The sequence below is a fragment of the Adiantum capillus-veneris genome, chromosome 14 (assembly GCF_014529385.1).
Source record: "Adiantum capillus-veneris isolate H3 chromosome 14, ASM1452938v2, whole genome shotgun sequence".
Classification (NCBI taxonomy): Eukaryota; Viridiplantae; Streptophyta; class Polypodiopsida; order Polypodiales; family Pteridaceae; genus Adiantum; species Adiantum capillus-veneris.
In genome coordinates, this window is record NC_140944.1 from 93,792,594 (window position 1) to 93,813,374 (window position 20,781).

General features: G+C 42.2%; 1 protein-coding gene across 1 annotated transcript; it reads left to right on the forward strand.

Annotated features, from left to right (window-relative positions):
- Positions 1-456: 456 nt before the first annotated feature.
- Positions 457-1,591, forward strand: LOC147442779 (uncharacterized). The gene is made up of 2 exons (XM_086529430.1): positions 457-1,001; positions 1,222-1,591. Exons 1-2 carry the CDS (start codon positions 457-459, stop codon positions 1,589-1,591), a joined length of 915 nt encoding a protein of 304 aa, XP_086385556.1.
- Positions 1,592-20,781: the final 19,190 nt, after the last annotated feature.

Sequence of the window (20,781 nt, forward strand, 5' to 3'; positions counted from 1 at the left end):
CAAGCTAGCTCTATCACATCAACACAGAGATCAAGGAGATCATCATGCGCTTTCATATTTGAGGTGCAGCACACAGTAAAAGCCTCTCCCTTTTTCATTTGAAGCTTCTCCCTTTTACATTTGAAGGCTTCTTCAAATGTAAAAGCCTCTCCCTTTTTCATTTGAAGCTTCTCCCTTTTACATTTGAAGGCTTCTTCAAGCTCAATGCCATGCTCAATCATTTACATTTGAGGGCTTTTCAGAATGATGTACCAACTTTTTTTAACATGATTTGCTCTATGATGTACCAACCTTTTTTAAATGGCGTTCTTGTAGGGTTGAAGCGTTAAGAGGGCGACGGAGGTGCAAATCAACTCATCAAGGTTGCTATGAATTCTACGATTTTCACTTTAATGAATTGTTTTCAACTTTGTGTGCACATCCCTAACATTGTTTTTTTGTTGCGTTGTAGGTACCATGGATTCCAACCCAAATCAGTTTATCGACTCCCAACGGGAAGACGACGACCCTATTCTCTCCCAACCTCCATTTTCTCAATCCACTTTCTACCCATTCCCCCACCCTTCTTTCCATATGCCACCTCATGGCTACCAAGCCATGATGAATTCTCCCTCCATCTCTCCTAATTCTCCCTTTATGTTTAGACCCCCAAATTATGGATCTCCTACTCTAAATGCTCATAGCCCACATTCGACTATGGCTACTCATCCTTCTCATCCCTCACCCCCTTTGAGTGTCACTAGTCCTAACTCCAATATGGATGCCGCCCCCAATCATGTGGCGTCCACTCCATCACCCAACCCTACACCTAATGCCATGCGAGCTTCTCAACACAAGGCAAGCCGTGCCAAACCGACGAAGAGGAAAGAAGCCACCAATGAAGAGGTTGTGTTACAAAACCAAACCGCAACAAAGAAGCCCAAAGCCTCGAAGAAGAAGAGCACCATCGACTTGGGAGACGATGATGACGGCGACAACAAGAAAAGCAAGTGGAAAGATTGGTGGGTGGACCAACTCATTCATATCCGGGGGGGGCATGAATGAGGAGTTCAATAATCCCGGGAAGCAAGGGATCAATTTATGGGCAAAGGTGGCTACTAAACTAGCCGCCACTTACCCTGAATTTGATAAAGATAGTGAAAGTTGCCACAAAAAGTGGCAAGCAGTATTGCAACAATACCGACAGGACAAAGTCCATAACTCAATTTCTGGTAATGATAGGAGGCATATATGCAAATGGTTCGACATAGTGGATGAATACTACCACGCCAGAGCCACTGTTACTCCTGTTAGCCACGCTTCTTCATCCACAATGGAGGATGTTACCCCAACAAATGGTGACACCTTAGAAGAAAACCCCTCTCCAAATCCAGAGAAGACCCAATCCACTCTGTCCTCTACCCGTAAAGTCGCTCGGAAGTACGAGGAGTCCTTGGCCGAGATGGCCGGTATAGGGAAACTTCTCTTGGAGCATCTCAAAGAGACCACTAGCCAGAATATTGCCTTGGAGAAGGAGAGGCTCAATATACTAGCTGCAATGCGCATGACTATGAGTGATTTTTTGAAGGAGTCTAGGGGGGGTGACAACTAGTTTTCTCACAGCTTCATTGTTTTGTTTTTCCACTGTTTGGTTGTAATTTGTCAAAGCTTTCAAACCTTTCTTCTTTTAATGTCTCCAACTTTCAAAGTATGAAAAAAATGTTGTAAATTAAAGTAGACCATGTGCTAAATATCTTGCATCATTTCAACATGTTCGCAGGATTAAATGGCCATATCCAAGGAAATGGCTCTCTATTGTGCATGGTTGTGTTCTTTAGCCATTTATGAATTGCTAAAGGAACCCAGCTTTCGTAATGATGAGTCCATGGTGCAAACTTGGTTGCATGTTTGCGAGTGCATGGCACGGTCTGTAAGCCTCAAGAAGATCGCCAACCGAAGAAGTGGTCATGAACGACGGCGTGTGTGGACATACCCACGTCCACAAGGTTTTGTTCGATGCTATCTCCTAAGTGCTTACAATGCTAGCATGTTCAAGAGGCGTCTGAGGGTCACCAAAGAAACCTTCAATTACCTTTATGGAAAGCTTGCATCCTTCATGCAGAAGAAATCCACAAAATTTCGCAAGGCTGTGCCAATACAAGATAGAGTAGCAATCGCTCTTACCAGACTTGCTACTGGAGATGGTCTCTTGGGCCTCGGTGACACTTATGGATGTGCGAAGAGTACATCTGTGGAATTGTACTTGATTTTTGCAAGGCAATTGTGAAATCTGGCCTTAGGGATTTGTACATCAGATGGCCCACAAGCTCTCGACTTGCGACATTGGCGCGTGAGTTTGAGGCTGCAAGAGGAATCCCCTTTGTTGTTGGTGCGATAGATGGTTCCCACATTCCCATCATTGCCCCAAGGGACAACCATGTCAACTACTTCAATCAAAAAGGTTTCCACTCTATTTTACTGCAACTAACCGTATCTGCTAATTGTTCAATATGGAATTATGATGTTGGATGGGCCGGATCAGTGCATGACTCCTTGAATTTCACTAGAAGTGAGCTAGGTCAAAGATGTGCAAAAGGTGACCTAGGGAACTATTGTCTTGTTGGTGATTGCGCTTATCCGGCATGGCCATATATGCTAGTGCCTTTCAAAGGGTGCAAAGAAGGGCTGTCACGTCTCAAGTACTACTGGAATTTCATTCAATCTAGTACAAGGATACCAGTTGAAAGAGCATTTGGAATGTTGAAGGCAAGGTTTAGAATTTTGTTAAAAAGATGTGACATGAATCTACGCTATGTGCCAGATCTTGTAGCAGCTTGTCTTGTGCTTCACAACCTCTGTATCCACCATGGAGAATCTTTTGATATGGAGTGGGTGTGAGAGGCAGAATCAGAATTGGCGGGTCATGTTGGGCGTGCAGCAGAGGATCGAAGAGCAGGTGCTACTTCGATGATGGAGCTCATGGCAACACGGGAAATCGGAGTAGAGGAGGCTATGGAGCGTGCTCAAGGGAGCGATGAAGGAGGTTCCAATGACCTTGGAGTAGGCTCCGAGAGACGAGACAGTATTGCAAAGGCAATGTACAAAGAGCAGGCACGGATGAATGTCCAATAATTTTTTGGAAATGAAGCTTTAGAGGAATTAGATTCATCATCATCTTCAAGTTAATGCGTTTGTAACATATGCGTTCAATTAATTAAATTTTATGCTATGGTTTGTACTATGTTTTATTGATGCAAATGTCAAATGCTTCTTCATTTCACTTTGTGTTCCGCCGCCACCCAATGTTCACACAAGCCGGCGGAAGAAAATCAAGTGACTTTTTCTTCCACCCTCTATGTGAACAAAAGGGTGGCGGAAGTGTGCATTACCTAACTCTACCACCCGGAAAACCAACTTTTGGAGCCTCTCTTCCGTCCCCTCAATGTGAACCCAGCCTTAGACGGGATTTTTGTGGGCTTTATATCATGCACCCTTTGCACCTTGCAAGAACAAGCTGCTTCAACTGTCGCAAATTTCAAACTATTTTTTGAAACAAAAGGCTTTAACTTTTTGAATTTAGAAACAAAAGGCTTTAACCTTTGAATTTAGATACCATTTTTTATCTGTAGCCATGGCGTACAGTCGAGGAGAGGGGTATGTGAGCCCTGGGGAGAGGCCGGCATTGAACGCAAAGAACACTTTGAAAAAGAAGGATATAGTACTTCGAAAAACAAGGATACCATGATCCATCTCAATAGATCACTTTGACAAAGGACCACTTTGAAAACCGGCCACCCAATCTTCGGGCAAAATGTGTCTCAACTTAAGAAGAAGAGAGTTTTAACGTCGTAGGAAACTATCCCAAGAGACCTTAAAGATCTAGCCGACGAGGAGTTGAAGTCAAGACTTGTTGTTCAAGAGGGAAATGGCATGACTCCATCTACAATAGAATGGTGAGCCTAGTTTGAATGTCCGCACCAACAGCGTCGCTTATCGTGCTTCCTGCTTCATCTTCGCTACGGCCCACATCGGTGTCATTCCATATCGATTTTAATTGTGTCGCTCCTGACTGAATGACCTAAATTATATCTTATGAAATGTAACAGGAATGCACACACACACACAGACACACACACACACACACACAGAAGGGAAAAAAATTCCTGCCAAAATTGTACTCCCATAGACAATAGAGAGAAAGGTTCAAAGTTGCATTCAATGATAGCCGATAGTTCATGGCGACTAACCGAGAAGGGATGACTCCCATCAGAGTGATTAGAAAAAGCATCGGGGCAATAGTTAGATTGCCTATATTAAAGACTTTTACATTGAATTTCTTTAAATTTTGTACGTTTTCTCGTGTTGAAATTTATATTAATTTAGCGGCAACATCATGGTGACTAGCACGAGCATGAAAGCAGAAAGTCAATAGTTAAATTGACTATATTGAAAAGCTTTTGCACTAAATTTCTCTAAATTCTGTAGGTTTTCTTCCCTTTAAATTTAAAATTTTGTAGGGTAAATGTCAAATTTTGTAGGTTGAATTACACTAGACCTAGGTTGTTTTTCAAGCACTATTGAAAGTACTCAAGTGAGAAAGAGATGGAGAGAGAACTTTGTGTTGCCGGTGCACAGAGAGGGAGAGAGGCAAAGAGACAAAGAGAGGCTGACCAGTAGAGAGAGAGAGAGAGAGAGAGAGAGAGAGAGAGAGAGAGAGAGAGAGAGAGAGAGAGAGAGATCTTATCAAGATCTTGCAAAGGTTCGAGTACAACATCCGATCCTTCGTGGTGGTCAACCGAAGCTGAGAAGGGATGACTCACATTGGGGTGATTCACACTAGCAATGGGAAAAAAGGTAAATTGACTATATTGAAAGGTTTTTACAAAAACTTTCTCTCATTTTTGTAGGTTTTCTCACCTTTAAATTCAAAACCTAGCTGTAAATCTCAGAATTTGTCGGTGGAATTACAATAAACCTAGGTTTGTTTCAAACACTGCTGGAAGTACTCAAGAGAGAAATTGAGGGCAAGAGTACTTGTGTTGCCAATGCACGAAGATAGAGAGATGCAAAGAGACAAATAGAGTCTAGGTAGTAGTGCTCTCACCAATAGAGAGAGAGAGAGATGAAAAATTCTCCTGCCAAGATCTTCCTCCCATAGGTAGCAGAGAGAAAGGTTCAAAGTCACGTTCCACGATAGTCGATGATTTGTTGCAGCTAACCATAGCTGAGAAAGGACAACTCGCATTGAGGCGATTCATGCGAGTATAGTGACAATACATAAATTGACTATATCGACTCACATCGCGGTGATTTCCACAAGCATCATGGAAAAAGGTAAGTTGACTAGATGGAAAGGTTTTTCCAAAAAAACTCTCTAAATTTTGTGGGTTTTCTCACCTTCAAATTTAGAATTTAGTGCTAAATCTTAAAATTTGTATGTGGGATTGGACACTAAACCTAGGTTTTTTTCAAGCAATCGGGCAATAGATAAACTGACTATATTGACTCGCATCGCGGTGAGTCGCACAAGTATCGGAAAAATAGGTAAAATGACTATATCAAAAAGTTTTACAAAAAAAACTCTAAAATTTTGTAGGTTTCCTAACCTTCAAATTTAAAATTTAGTGGTAAATTCTAAACTTTGTATGTGGGATTGTACACTAAACCTAGGTTTTTTTAAAGCACTGTTAGAAGTACTCAAGAGAAAAAGAGATGGCAAGAACACTTGTGTTACCAATTCATGGAGATAGAGAGATAGGGAGAGAGGTAAAGAGAGACCGAGCAGTATTGCGCACGTGCGCATGCACACACACATACACACAAATCTCCCACCAAGATCTTGCTCCCATAGCAAAGACAAAACTTGAAGAAATTTAGTGTAGAAACTTCCATTTTACCTCTAATTTTTATCATATGTCAAAGAGTGGTTAACAAAGAAAGCAATGTAGTGATTGAATTTTTGTAGGTTTACCTCTAAATTCTAAATTTAAACGTGAGAAACCTACAAAGCCTAGGGAATTTAGTATAAAAACCTTTAAAGTCTCTCTAAAATTTCTCATATGTAGGAATGTGGTTAAACGGTGGGAACATGGTTAACAATGAAGGTGACCAAAGGTGTGCTCATCTCATGAGGCGGATGCTTGTGCAAATCCCCCCAATGCGAGTTGTCTCTTCCTCTATGGTTGGGTGCCACAAACGCGACTTCAAACCTTTATCTTTTCTCTCCCTTAAATCTAGAATTTAGAGGTAAACTTAAAAATTTGTAGTTGGGATCACACTAACCTTGGGTTTTTTTTGAGAATACACGATCCTCTTTACCACAAACTTGAAAATTTTGCATATGGGATTACTCTAAATCGTCTTATTTGTTAATTATGCTCCTAGATATGAGAAATTTTAGAGGCAAATTGAAGGATTGTTTATCGGTCAATGCTCGAAAAAGCATAGGTTTAGTGTAATTCCAACAACAATTTTTAGTTTTACCTCTAAATTATTACTTTGAAGGATATAAGATCTACAAAGCCTAGAGAAATTTAGTGTAAAAACCTTTTTCTATTCCAATCACAAAAATCCCATGTGAATTGAACCAAACGATCTTATGAGCATATAGGGTCACCGGTCGCCTAACCGCACTTGAACCAATGATCCGGGTCACAAAAATTGAGTACTAAACCAACCAAGCTAGCTTCTTTGGATGATGGATACACAATCCTCTTTATCACAAACTTTGAAAATTTGAATATGAGAAGTTTTAGAGGTGAGTTGCCTATATTTGAGGGTTTTTGCACTAAATTCTATAGGCTTTTTAGTTTTTTGTGTCTTCAAATTTAGAATGTAGGCATAGGTGAAACTAGACTAAACTTGACTTTTCTCAAGTACTTGCCGCAGTTACACAATTCCCGCCTTCAAATTTAGGTTTTATAGGTGAATTTCAAAAATTGTAGGTGGGATTAAACTTAGCTTAGGTTATTTTCTAGCATTCGTAAACACAAACAAATCCTTTATACAGACAAAATCATTGCTACTGCATATTGAAGACAATGCTCGAAAAAAATTAAATTAAAGGCAATGCTACTTTGAAGGAACAAAACGCTTCTGATGCAAATTAAAGGTGCTGCTCAAGAAAAACTTTTCTCCAAAAACTTGGCAAACTTGCATAAGAAAAATAGTCTACCCATACTCTTCATAATAGAGCTTGAAAACTCCTTGAGCACTATAGGCTTCCATGTGTTAAAACTGGTACATGTATTACTTTTCTTAAAGAGGTTGGAGAAATAATGAAATGTACATCGCTTAGCGCATGCAAAGTTAGTTTTCCATGCTTGCATCCTATTGCAAGGGCTTGCTGTGCTTGCAACACGTACAAGCATCTTGACTTAGACACCTACAATGGTCCACCTGCCTTTGTGTGTGTGTATGTGTGTGTGTATGTGTGTGTGTGTGTGTGTGTGTGTGTGTGTGTGTGTGTGTGAGAGAGAGAGAGAGAGAGAGAGAGAGAGAGAGAGGTTGAAGCCTTAGAGCTCATGCCTACAGAAGACCTTGCTTTGGAGATGTTGTGTCTGTAGCTTTTGGGAAAGGTGGAGTTGGGAAGTGCACCATTGTAGTGAATCTAGCAGTAACTTTGGCTTTCAAGTGTGGAATCAAAGTAGGAATTCTAGATGTTGAATTTTAGGTCCCTTCGATTCCTACAATGATGAACCTTCAAGGCTGCCCTAAGTTGGATTCTTATTCAAAATGATTCCTCTTGAGAACTATGGAATATGCTGCATGTCAATGGGTTTTCTAAAGAAAAAAGATGCACCAGCTATTTGTAGAGGTCCCATGGTTATGAGCACCCTCTAAAATTCACTTAGGGGAGTTGGATGTGGAGAGCTTGATTGGGTTGTGCTTTGAGACTTTGTAGATGGAGGAATGTCATTTCTTACGTCCTACTACTTAAGATGTCACTATTGATAGTTAGTGAAGAACCTTATTACCACTTAGGAGTTGATAAGGTAATGAAGCATAAAAGATACATTTGCCACTACCTTGAATTCGATGCACTTAGAAAATTTACAAATGTTGTTGTCACCTTTTTGGGATAGGGATCCTAAAACTGGGCCTCATGCTAGGATTAGATTGGGTGGCGGCAACAGCTGTGAGTCCGCTTGCACATCCAATGAGAGTGAAGTAGCTAGACAAAGGTGTTCATACTGCATGACGATAGGTGATGCAACCAATGTTGATGCATGACACAAAATGGGAACTCCCCCACCCCCACCCCCAAACAAGGAGAGTAAACAACAATTACATGTTGAAAAAAAACCCTTCAATTTTTTGAGTTCTATGGTGCTCTACTAAGGTTTTGCAATGGTATGGTTACAGTCTTGGGTCGCCTAAGTGTAAACCTTAAGGTGGTGGTTGAAGAGGGTTCTAAGTACTTGATAGCGGGAAAAAGAGCAGTGCAATCGGGTGGCCTCTGTACTCGTGCACACTCCACAAACCATGCCTCATGCAAACAAGCAAAGAACAAAACAAAGGGGGCACCACCCTAAATTAAGAGGTTTAGGGACCTCACACATAGTGCACATAGGCAAGTGAGACTTTTGGCATTATGATGGCATCAAAACATATGGCAAAACACATAGAAACGAAGCTTAGGGACCTTATGTAGCATATATATACACAAGATACCAGCTTAACAATACAACGGCATCTGATCATACATAACAAGGATATAGAGAAGCAAGCCAAGGATGGCATAATCCCTTGTCAAAAACAATCAACCCAGCAAGTAGGTATGATCCTACTAGCAACACATCAATACCTTAGAGAATGATGGCGAGGATGGTGGCCATGGAGCATGAGAGAAGACTCCTTCTTTAGGTTTTAGGGCTAGTAATGTAGCATACTAGAGGGAGAGAGAGAGAGGGAGAGAGAGTAGAGCTCCATCCATAGCTCCTCGTTGTGAGCAATGTTGTCATAGCTTCGTTGCTTGGTGAAGTGGGTGAAGTGTTGGTTTTGAGTGAGAGAAGGCCTCCTTATATAGGTTTCTGAGAGGGTTTAGGATTAGGGATAAACATGCTTAAATCCGCTGATTGGGGTTACTTTTTGCTTAGGGTGGTCAATAGATTGAGGTCACCTGATATGTCACCATCAAGATATTCTCTAGAGTGATGTGAGAGGGGAGGGTAAATGCTGATTTTTCTGATTGTGACACATGGGGATAAGGCCTTGACCAGCATTTAAGAGCAGGTAAGGTGGCTGCTGAAACTGGAGGTTCTGCGCATGTCAGGGGGGGACCTGCGGGGGGGAGGTGGCAGCTGGGTCCTCCTGAATATCAAATTCTCAAAAAATCCTCAACCATGGCTTCTTTTGACATGTGTTCTTTGAAAAAATCAGCATGTCTCTTTTCAACTCAAAAGTCTTTATCCCTATTGACTCACCTTTACCATAAGATTTTCCCCTTTTCTCCTCCTGTAACAGCATTGTTGATGCCCAATCACTGCTTCTAGTAACAGTGAACTGTTACCTACCAAATACTTATGGTGCAGTAAAAAATATTTACCATGGGTAAAAAAAGTTACTGTAGGTAAAAAGTGATTTGTATTTACCATGTAGGTGAAAAGTATTTACTGTAGGTAAAAAATATTTATTGTGGTAAAAAATATTTACTATCGGTAAAAAAGTGAAAACGGAGTATGCTGTGCTGTGAGTCCACACGAACATCCTCGTGTAAATTTCACTAGAAATTCACACCTAGAATGGGCTAATTCTGTAAGATATAGGTTGTAGGCATGCATAAGAGCTGGTTCCCACGTATCTTCTGTCCATGACACTTTTTACTCTTTGGTGCTTGTGAAGTAGATTTTTCTTCTCTTTCGAGATCCCTTGGACTAGAGTATCCTCATCTCCCCAACAACTGACTATGCCTTTATTGCATCTTCAGAAGGGGTCCTAAAAACCATGCATCATATAGCCCTCCCCCTTAAGCTAGAGGTATTTGATGCCTCTAGCTGTAGGTTGTGCTACAATAGGGTTCTCTTGAATACTTACCCACCTGGTACCAATTGAATTTGCCATGTTACTGCTTTCTTGGCTGATGCACCCTGTTTATTCCTTTCTGATGAATAATTGTATCCATCCATGACTAACAACTGGTCTCCTAGACCCTTGAAAGCCATACCCCATCCATTGTCAATATCCGCTTTCACTGGTAGCATTCTCTTTTTTTCTTTTTATCTTCTCTTTTTTTCCTTTTTTTTTGTGTTCTCTTTTTTTTTTTTTTTTTTTGAAACGACTATGTACATGATTGTTACCTTAGTTGGAGCTCGAATATGATGAGCTCTCCTCTGAACTATCCTTAGCATTGATTTCACCAGCATATGGCTGTGAAAGACAACATTGGTAGGCCTTCAATCGCCAACCATTTACCGGGGTCTGATGTACCTTACCATCTAGGTCACCTAGTTGGTAACTACCATTTGAGAACCTCTGTATCACTACAAAAGGGCCTTCCCACTCAAGCAAGAACTTACTATCCTTCCTGCGATCAAAGCGATTGTCGTATCTGAGCACTAAAGAACCTTCCTTGATACCTTTCTTGACAAGGTTGCGATTGAACTTCTTTCGTTTCTTCTCTGCCTGGGCTGGATAGTACTTCACTGCTGACTCTCGATCTAGCCCTAACCTCTCCAAATCGATGATTCTTCCTTCCACCTGCTTCTCTTGACTATCCTCTTGATGTGATTTTAGAACTCGGAGGCTCGCTAGCTCCACTTCTATAGGCAATAGTGCCTCTTGCCCTTAAACCAAGTGAAAAGGTGTATACACCAAGGATGTTTTAAAGGATGTTCTGTAGGCCCAAAGTGATGCATCTAGGTGTTTGTCCCATGCCTTAGGATGTAAATGCACTTGCTTAGTGATGATTTTACATATAAGACCATTTACCTTTTCCACAAGACCATTGCACTGAGGGTAGTATGGTGTAGAGTGCCTGCGCTTGATTTTTAACTTGCTCATCAATTGCCCGACTAAATCAGCTCGAAATCCCGGTCCCCTATCCGAGAGAATCTCCAAAGGTGTGCCAAAACGGCAACAAAGGCATTCAAAAATGAAATCACTCACGTCCCTGGCTGTGATGCGCTTTGTGGGACGAACTTCTGCCCATCTGGTCATGTACTCCACCCCCATAATGATGTATTCCTTCCCTGATTGAGTGCAAGGTAGTGGCCCTATTGCATCTATCCCCCATTTTTCAAATGGCCCATAGGTTTTGATTGGATGCTGATTTTCATGGGTAAGACGCCTTGGTCCATCTTTTTGGCAAACCTCACATGTGCGGCACCAATGTTGTACATCTCGATGGAGGCTTGGCCACGTGAACCCTGCTTGTAAAATCTTTCTGCTAGTAATCTCTTGTGCAAAGTGTCCTCCACACACACCTTCATGACAACTAAACAAAATATCCTTTATCTCTTGGGATGCAGGAACTCTCCTTAAGACAACATCTTTCCCTCTACAATACAAGTCCTCATTCACTAAGCTATAGCTGGTAGCCTTTTTTGCCAACCACCTACGTTCACTTTTACTCATACCAGAGGGTGCTTCACAATGCTCAAGAAAGTAAAGTAAATCATGCAGCTCCTCCTTTCCCTGGTATAAAGGACTTTTCACAAGGATAGCACCTACTATGAGAGTTTGTAGTTCTTCACCTGCTAAGGCATCTGCTTCTCGATTTTGATCTCTAGGTACAAAGTGCACTCGAACTTCTTTAAAACCCTTCAACAAGGCCTTTGCTTCCCTCATCTTAACAAAAAATTTGTCATTTTTACAGGCCCATACACCAACCATTTGCTTAAACAATCAACATGGAGTGACCAAAAACATTTAGCTTTGTGATGCCTTGAGAAAGACAACACTGCAACCCTAAATCAAGGGCATGGTACTCTGCTTCATTGCTAGAATGAACCTCTTTTAGATGAAACCCTTTTGCAAAGATCTTCTCCTTCTCTGGACCTAATATTAATATGCCTGCTGCTGCCTTGTCTTTGGTCCTCTTGTAAGCCCCATCAAAATACAGACTGTGTTCTCCCAGTAGAACTTCAGGCTCCGGGATAGGCGGTACCTTACTAGGTGCCTCTTTCTTGGCCTTCTCATAACACCTTTGTGTGAGGACATCTGCCAAACAAGCACGGGTGGAATCCTCTACTTGTAGTGTGTAGTCAAACTCTTGAAGCTGTACCACCCACTTTGCTATTCTTTGAGACAATTCCATGTGTTGTAGGGCATATGGAAAAACCCCCTTAGTTGTGATCACCACAAATTGTCTCGGAAGTAAGTAAGCCCGAAACTTCTCCACTGCAAACTTAAGAGCTAGCACCAATTGCTCAGTTGCACTGAAACCCTTTTCAACAGCTGTCATCACTCTACTAGAGAAGTAGACTGGTCTCATGAGAGATGTCTTTGGGTCTTTTTGCATCAAGACAGCTCCTAGAGCTTCTGGACCTACACTAGGATTTACATAGAATAATTCACCCCATGTGGGTTGTAGGACGACAGTCAATGAGCTCAAAATGGTTTTAACTTCTTGAAAGCACCTTTCACCCTCCTCACTCCATGTCAATGTAGTGTGTTTAGTGAGCTGCTGCAAAGGATAGATTGCCTGAGAAAGGAGATGTATGAATCGTCCCATGTAGCGAACCTTTTGAATGAAGGAGACTATTTGCTTCACGTTTGAAGGAGTAGGTAAAGCTAACAATGTCTTTACCTTTTCAGGGTCAGCCTCAATACCATCCTGAGACACAACATGGCCTAGTAGAGTGACCTTGCTCTCACCTATGTGGCACTTGTCTTTATTCAATTGCCCACCCAATTCAACCAGACGGGTGAAACCTTCATCAACCTTGGACAGATGTACTTCCCTAGAGCTGTAAATGCAAAAATCATCAATGAAGACTCGTATGGACTTACCAAAGTAAGGTTGAAACACCAAGTTCATAAACCTTTGGAAAGTAGCTGGGGCATTAGTTAAACCAAAAGGCATAACTCTATAAGCAAAACACCCCCAAGGTGTTATGAAGGTAGTCTTTGTTTGGTCTTCATCTGCAATTCTTATTTGTAAGTAGCCTGAGTACCCATCACACACTGTGTACCTTTTATGACCAGCCACTTCATTTAGTATTTCATCTTGAAAAGGCAAAGGAAAATGGTCCCTTTTTGCGGCTGCGTTTAGAGGCTTGTAATCCACACATACCCTCCACTTCCCATTTTTCTTTGGTGCTACCACAACTGGAGACACCCACTCAGAATCTTCCACTCTGTAGATAAATCCTGCCTTGAGTAATCTTTTTACTTCTTTTAAGAGTGCATCTTGTTGCACTAGCCCTAATCTACTTAGCCTTTGCACCACTGGTTTGGCACCTTCCTTTAATTGGATATGGTGTTGGGTTACCGTCACTCCTTTAATGTGCTCGTAATCAGTTATAAAGAGGCCAGCATGCTTCTTTAGTACCTGCAAATAGGGTTCTCTCTCTTCTTCTAGTAGGTCCTTAGCTAGCATCGCCTCTAAGCCTGTGGCTTCTTCCTTGTTTAGAGAGTCTTGACCACCTCCTTCTAGGTTTCGCAGTATTATACCCATGAATTCAAAAGAGCTAGCATCCTCCTCAGATGACTCATCCTTAGATGAAGAGCAGCTACTTGTGCTCCATTCATCCATAGAAGTCTCCATCTCTAGTTCTTGTTGTCTACCCTGCTTCATGTCATACACAATTTTTTGTTGCTTGCCACCTACCTTATGATTTGGTCGCAACTCATTGGTCGCAACTCAAAGGAACCTGTCTCCCAATCTTGCCTAGCTTTCATAGCCATAAGCCAAGGTCTTCCAAGGATTAGCGGATAGCCCTCCCCCTTAGTTGGGATCACATAAGCATCAATTGAGATTGCCACACCAAAAGCTGAAACCTTCACTCCATTATCTTTTCCCACACAAGCCACCCTTACATTATTTTCCATCTTAGCTTGTAAGGAAGTTTGCTCGTTTACTCCCAAACCCAACCTATGCATTAATTTCTCTGTCATAACACAAATCTCGGCTCCACCATCTACGTACACATTGGAGACTCGCTAACTCTTAATCTCTGCATCAATGACTGGCACGATATCCTTCATTCCTCTTGCACTAATAGACCCAACTGACTTTGCCTTAGCCCTCCTAGTGCTGACCATCTTAGACCAGGTTCTACGCATCTTTGGGGAAAGGTGGAGGAGTTGCTGCCATGAGATCTTTGGTCCTTGCTTACTCACATCTGCTACCAGGTCGTAAGGAATGGATCCTACCCCATGTGGAAAGTCTTCTACTCCTATGTGCCTCCTTGACCTACTCTTCCTTTTCTTGTCTTCTATCACTTGGGAGGAACCCTCATTCCATTTATCCGGCTCTGAAGCTTCCATTTCATCAGTTCTTTGTCTCCTAACTCTCTTTATTGGCATGGCAACAGCTTCCTCCATTTTTTCTTTCCCTTTATCCTTACCATTGTCAAGACTTATGACAGAGACAGCCCTGTCCTCCCCTCCCAATGGTAGTGGAGGGATCTCTGCTGCTGCTTGTGGTGGTGGAGGAGGGGGTCTCAATATTTGGATTGGTGGAGCCACGTGTGCATTTTGTCCATTTAGTGGCCTAGCTCAAGGAGGAGTGACTTGTTGGCGAGGAGGCCATCTTTGATTACCATTTCCTTGATAGCATCGTGGATGGGGGCAATAATACATGCCGTGAATTTAACTTTTACCTTTTCTCGAAGGATGGGGTAAAGCCCTGCCAGGAAACAGTCCTTCTTTAGGCATTCTGGCGCCCTTTCTCCTTCACCTAGTGATGCACACCATTTCTCCCACAAGTTGGAAAACTTTCCTTCATAGCTTCTATAGTCATTGGGTGATGTTTGGCGTAGCTCTAAGAGCTGTCTCTATATCTCCTCTGGAGGCTCATGGCAGCGAAATTCTTCGATGAAGGCCATCTTTAAGGACTCCCAGTCTCTTCTTTCTTCAGGTGCCAAAGTTTGATACCATAATTTTGCACCTTTCCTCAAGACCAAAGGAAAGGCCCTTAACTTAGTAGCTTCGTCATCCCTTCCCGATACGAGAAAGGCCATTTTCAAATTATCCAAAAAGTCTGGAGCAACCTCCCCAGGCTTACCATAAAAATTAGGGAAGGCCATAAGTGAGAGAGTAAACAATTACACAAACAGATCCAATTTATTTTAAAATAGAGTATGGTAATTACAATTTGGAGCTTTAGCACAACTTAGCTCAAAATAGGATCAAGATCAACACATCAAAGGAATGGTAATAGTCTAGTAAGGGTAGAATGACAGGATGAGGAGAGCGCAAGATTTCCCCAAGTCTCTCGGCTCCAAACAACAGGGCTATTCTTTGCTGATAAAAGATTTTTCTATCAATACAAATATTCACACGGATATGACGCACAAAATGGAAAGGAAACATGCGGGGATCATCATTCTCATTATTGGCATCCATACTTACACACAAGAGCCTAGATTAGTTGCACCACCTTGGGACCAATGAGCCTGATCAGCCACAGAAGGTCAGCACCTCGGATCACTTCGACTCTTCCTGATGCATCTGTGAAGACGTAAGGCGTGATGGCAACACTTTGTACAATGCTGAGCCTTTTAGCAAGAAACACTTGAATGCTATTACCATAATCATCATGACGAATGAAAGTGACACCATTAATGTGCAGCACATCATCAACTAAGATAGTTTCCTTAGATTGAGATAACTTCTTGAAAATTAGCAGCAAAGGTAGGGCAGGGAGGCTTTTCACCCGGTCTCCAAAGCACTTTGGACAATATCCAAAGTGATCTTCACACGGACAGGAGGTTGGCTTGGGATTGGTGGTGTCTGGATTCACAAAGTGCACTGGGAGCACTCGCAGACGGGCGGCAATCTTGTAGGCAAGCCTTCGCCACTTTGCTTCAGGAGGATTTAGGGGTGAGAGTCGTGGTTGCAAGTTGGAGGTTGAAGTTGGTTGCTCACTAGCCTTTTTCTTGCCTGTAGTGGTCATGTAATCCCTTATTAATGAGATTAAGCCAAATGTTACCTTACGCTTGAGCACGCGTTGCGGCCTTGGGCAACTTAGGTGTAGAGGTGATCTTCCTCCTCTTAGTCGGCTCCTCAGGAAAGAGAGGTCTGGTGATGCTTTCTCTTCCCTTAATGTGTGTCACAGTACGTTCGTGTATGTTGATGTAGAATATTTCAAGCTCGTGTGCGTTGGAGGTTTCTGTAGCACTCATAGGTTGAGAGGAGAGGTATATGAAGCTCTTCTTCTTACTCTCCTTCGTTGGCGACGATCACGAACAAGGCATGTAGAAGAACTTACTTCTTGAATTTCAATGACACTGCAACCTGGTAACAAGAGCTCAATGAAAGCTTTTAAGGCCTCTAAAGCCTTCTCCTCTTCTGTTCTCCAATTTGCAAACTCCTCACGCCATTCGTCCATGTTGTAGATTGCACATCTTCATTGCTTGTGGACTGAAGGTCTGTGTAGCCGTCCTCAGTGTGGGCACCAAAATGATAGCGGGAAAAAGAGCAGTGCAATCGGGTGGCCTCTCTACTCGTGCACACTCCACAAACCACGCCTCATGCAAACAAGCAAAGAACAAAACAAAGGGGGCACCACCCTAAATTAATAGGTTTAGGGACCTCACACATAGTGCACATAGGCAAGTGAGACTTCTGGCATTATGATGGCATCAAAACATATGGCAAAACACATAGAAACGAAGCTTAGGGACCTTATGTAGCATATATATACACAAGATATCAGCTTAACAATACAACGGCATCTGATCATACATAACAAGGATATAGAGAAGCAAGCCAAGGATGGCATAATCCCTTGTCAAAAACAATCAACCCCAGCAAGTAGGTATGATCCTACTAGCAACACATCAATACCTTAGAGAATGATGGCGAGGATGATGGCCATGGAGCATGAGAGAAGACTCCTTGTTTAGGTTTTAGGGCTAGTAATGTAGCATACTAGAGGGAGAGAGAGAGAGGGAGAGGGAGAGAGAGTAGAGCTCCATCCATAGCTCCTCGTTGTGAGCAATGTCGTCATAGCTTCGTTGCTTGGTGAAGTGGGTGAAGTGTTGGTTTTGAGTGAGAGAAGGCCTCCTTATATAGGTTTCTGAGAGGGTTTAGGATTAGGGATAAACATGCTTAAATCCGCTGATTGGGGTTACTTTTTGCTTAGGGTGGTCAACAGATTGAGGTCACCTGATATGTCACCATCAAGATATTCTCTAGAGTGATGTGAGAGGGGAGGGTAAATGCTGATTTTTCTGATTGTGACACATGGGGATAAGGCCTTGACCAACATTTAAGAGTAGGTAAGGTGGCTGTTGAAACTGGAGGTTCTGCACATGTCAGGGGGGGGACCTGCGGGGGGGAGGTGGCAGCTGCCTCCTGAATATCAAATTCTCAAAAAATCCTCAACAATGGCTTCTTTTGACATGTGTTCTTTGAAAAAATCAGCATGTCTCTTTTCAACTCAAAAGTCTTTATCCCTGTTGACTCACCTTTACCGAAAGATTTTTCCCTTTTCTCCTCCTGTAATTGCATTGTTGATGCCCAATCACTGCTTCTAGTAACAGTGAACTGTTACCTACCAAATACTTATGGTGCAGTAAAAAATATTTACCATGGGTAAAAAAAGTTACTATAGGTAAAAAGTGATTTGTATTTACCATGTAGGTGAAAAATATTTACTGTAGGTAAAAAATATTTACTATCGGTAAAAAAGTGAAAACGGAGTATGCTGTGTTGTGAGTCCACACGAACATCCTCGTGTAAATTTCACTAGAAATTCACACCTAGAATGGGCTATTCTGTAAGATATAGGTTGTAGGCATGCATAAGAGCTCGTTCCCACGTATCTTCTGTCCATGGCACTTTTTACTCTTTGGTGCTTGTGAAGTAGATTTTTCTTCTCTTTCGAGATCCCTTGGACTAGAGTATCCTCATCTCCCCAACAACTGACCGTGCCTTTATTGCATCTTCAGAAGGGGTCCTAAAAACCATGCATCAGTACTTTTCCACCCTTTGGTGTTGACAAAATAGTGTATACCTTAGGCGTTCCACCCAAAAAAAGGCTCTTTTTTCAACTCTTCTTCTACTGTCCAGCCTTACTTCTTCGCTGTAGCAACACGCGGGTCACATACTAGTCTCCTTTCACTCTCTTCCACTTAATGTAGCATTTCCTTTCACTCGATCCCACTTAGGAATTGGATTTGATCGTTGCTCGGGGTGTAGAATAGCTAGTGAAGACCTAGTCCACCTTTTCATGGGATGCCATGCAATCAGTGGCATGGCTGGGAAAATATGCAAGTGGATTCAAAGGACATGGAAAATTATGTTCTTCAAGACTGATTTGTTCTTTGGTAGTCATAGGTTGGGAAGTCCTGCTCTTCTTGTCTGCACTCAAATAATTAGGTACTACTTCTTTCACCAGATTTGGCAAGCAAGGAACCACCGCGTGTCTGAGGGGGATTTGGCTGTGGCAAGAAATTGTGAAATCATACAAGAGAGCAGAGTGATGATCCACATAATTGGAGACAAAAAAGCCTCAGAGGACTAGTCTAGAACAATACATGTCATGATGACATCTGGTAATAAGTAAAGCCTAGGAGTAGTTTTGGTTTCTCTATCGAGCAGAAAACTTGTAATCCTTTGACCCTCACGGCTCGGTGTGAGCTTGAGGTTGGTGTATATTTCTAATGTTCTTAATACTATCCACTCACAATTGTGAGTTTTGCAAAAAAAGAAAGTTTCTACTCTCATGTAGTTTGCTAAACGAAACAATTGTGATGGACAAATGAAAGGTGTCTTTATATCATAGCCATAGACTTGCCCTAGGAGGAGGTCTAGTAGTTTGAAAAGTTGACCGCCATATTCCTATAATTTCTTTGTAATCAAGTGATAAAATCACGAGGCCTACCAATACGTAAGAGCTTCCAAAGGAAAATCCATAGCGCGCGCGCGTGCGCACGCGAGAGCGAGAGAGAGAGAGAGAGAGAGAGAGAGAGAGAGAGAGAGAGAGAGAGAGAGAGAGAGAGAGAGAGAGAGAGAGAGAGAGATGTGGACAAAGAGCGAGATCATGTGGGAGATGTGGACAATGTGTGTGTGTGTGTGTGTGTGTGTGTGTGTGTGTGAGAGAGAGAGAGAGAGAGAGAGAGAGAGAGAGAGAGAGAGAGATAGATAGACAGATTTTATTATCGTCCTCGGAGGTCAAATATGACCTATGGGACCAAAGTTACATGTGATGTAGTATGTGTATGGCTGATGAGTGACTCTCAATGCTCCAAAATTGTAGTGATGAGAGTCGCAATGGAGAGCCCACACTTTGGCTGGGAGAGGAAAGTGTGTAGGTCTAAGTTATGGCTGAAAATGTGAGAGAAGCAAGTTCGGATGTGATCAAAAGCTGAGCACTCTAGTAGTGTGTGGTACTTAGACTCTCGAACTTGCAGTGAGCATAATGTGCACAATCGATTTGACTCTTCTCCATTGCCCCAACGCCCTATCTCGCATCGAAGGAAATGGGAGCTAAGCCGAATTGCTCCGATAGTGCGTATCGCGGACAAGGGAATAGGCTCAAGCATGTAAGTTTGAGTACGGTTTCCTCTCTCAGCGAAGAACATGGTTTTGTAGTTGGGGGCAATATAGGTGGTGTAATGTATGAAGTGTGACCCACCGGATTTCTCCCAAGCCGTAATACATTGGCGTTGTAGAAAAGCTTTATTCACTTGAGAGTCAATTGAAGCATCATGTAGCAAGTGTAATGCATCCCATCTCCCAAACCACTTCTTTATGTCTTGCATCCATCCCGTGCTCAAGATCTTGCTTTTATGCGTCTTTTGAACTTTTTTGCTTGCTTTCCATGCAATTGTAGGAAGTCGATGTGAGGGGTTTTGACGCATCTTTATCATGTACTCCACAACCGTATCCATGCCCATAACCTCAGTTGGAAGAGATCCTGACTCAAGAAGTAGGAGCATATATGGTGTTTGTGTCTTAACTTGGAGAAAGTTTGTAAGAAAATGCTTTTGAACATTCTCAAACTCTTTCCAAGTAGACTTTGAGATGCTCCCGCCCCACACTTCAACTCCATAAAGAAGAACCGGTGTCACCAATGCATCAAAAAGATACTTCTTGAGAACCCAACACTTGATGTTTCCCGCATTACACATGTTCTCAAATGCATAATATGCTCTCTTTCCCACTTCCAAACGACGCATAGCACATTCATGCCACTTGTGATTGGATGGAACCTCAAGGCCAAGGTACTTAAAGCTCTCACCAACTTCAAGTGTCTCGTTGTTGTACACAATGCATGGCTTCTCCTTATGGTTGGTTTTCACAAGCATAACCCTTGTTTTGGATTCATTTACAATCAGCCCACTATGCAAGCAAAAGTTCTCAAGGACAACAATAAGCTTTTGTGCATCTTCTAAAGTGTGTGCTAGAAGCACTACATCATCCGCATACAACAAAAGCATGATTACCGCATTGCAAATAGTGACCTCTTCAATGCCTTCTTCTTGCATAAAGTCAAGTACCATTTGTTCCAATCGATCAATGCATAGACCAAAGAGAGTTGGTGACAATGGACATCCTTGTTTAACCCCAATAGTGCTTACAAAAATTTCTGAAATTTCTCTTCCCATGCGCAATTGACAAATCACCTTCTCATAGATTCGAGAAACCGCAAGCATAAACTCACTTGGCACTTGGAGTTCTTCCATCCTT

Coding starts and splice junctions, on each gene's coding strand:
- LOC147442779 (XM_086529430.1), top strand. CDS start 457: ATGGATTCCAACCCAAATCAGTTTATCGACTCCCAACGGGAAGACGAC. Junction 1,002..1,221: donor AAAAGCAAGTGGAAAGATTG/GTGGGTGGACCA, acceptor TGGTAATGATAG/GAGGCATATATGCAAATGGT.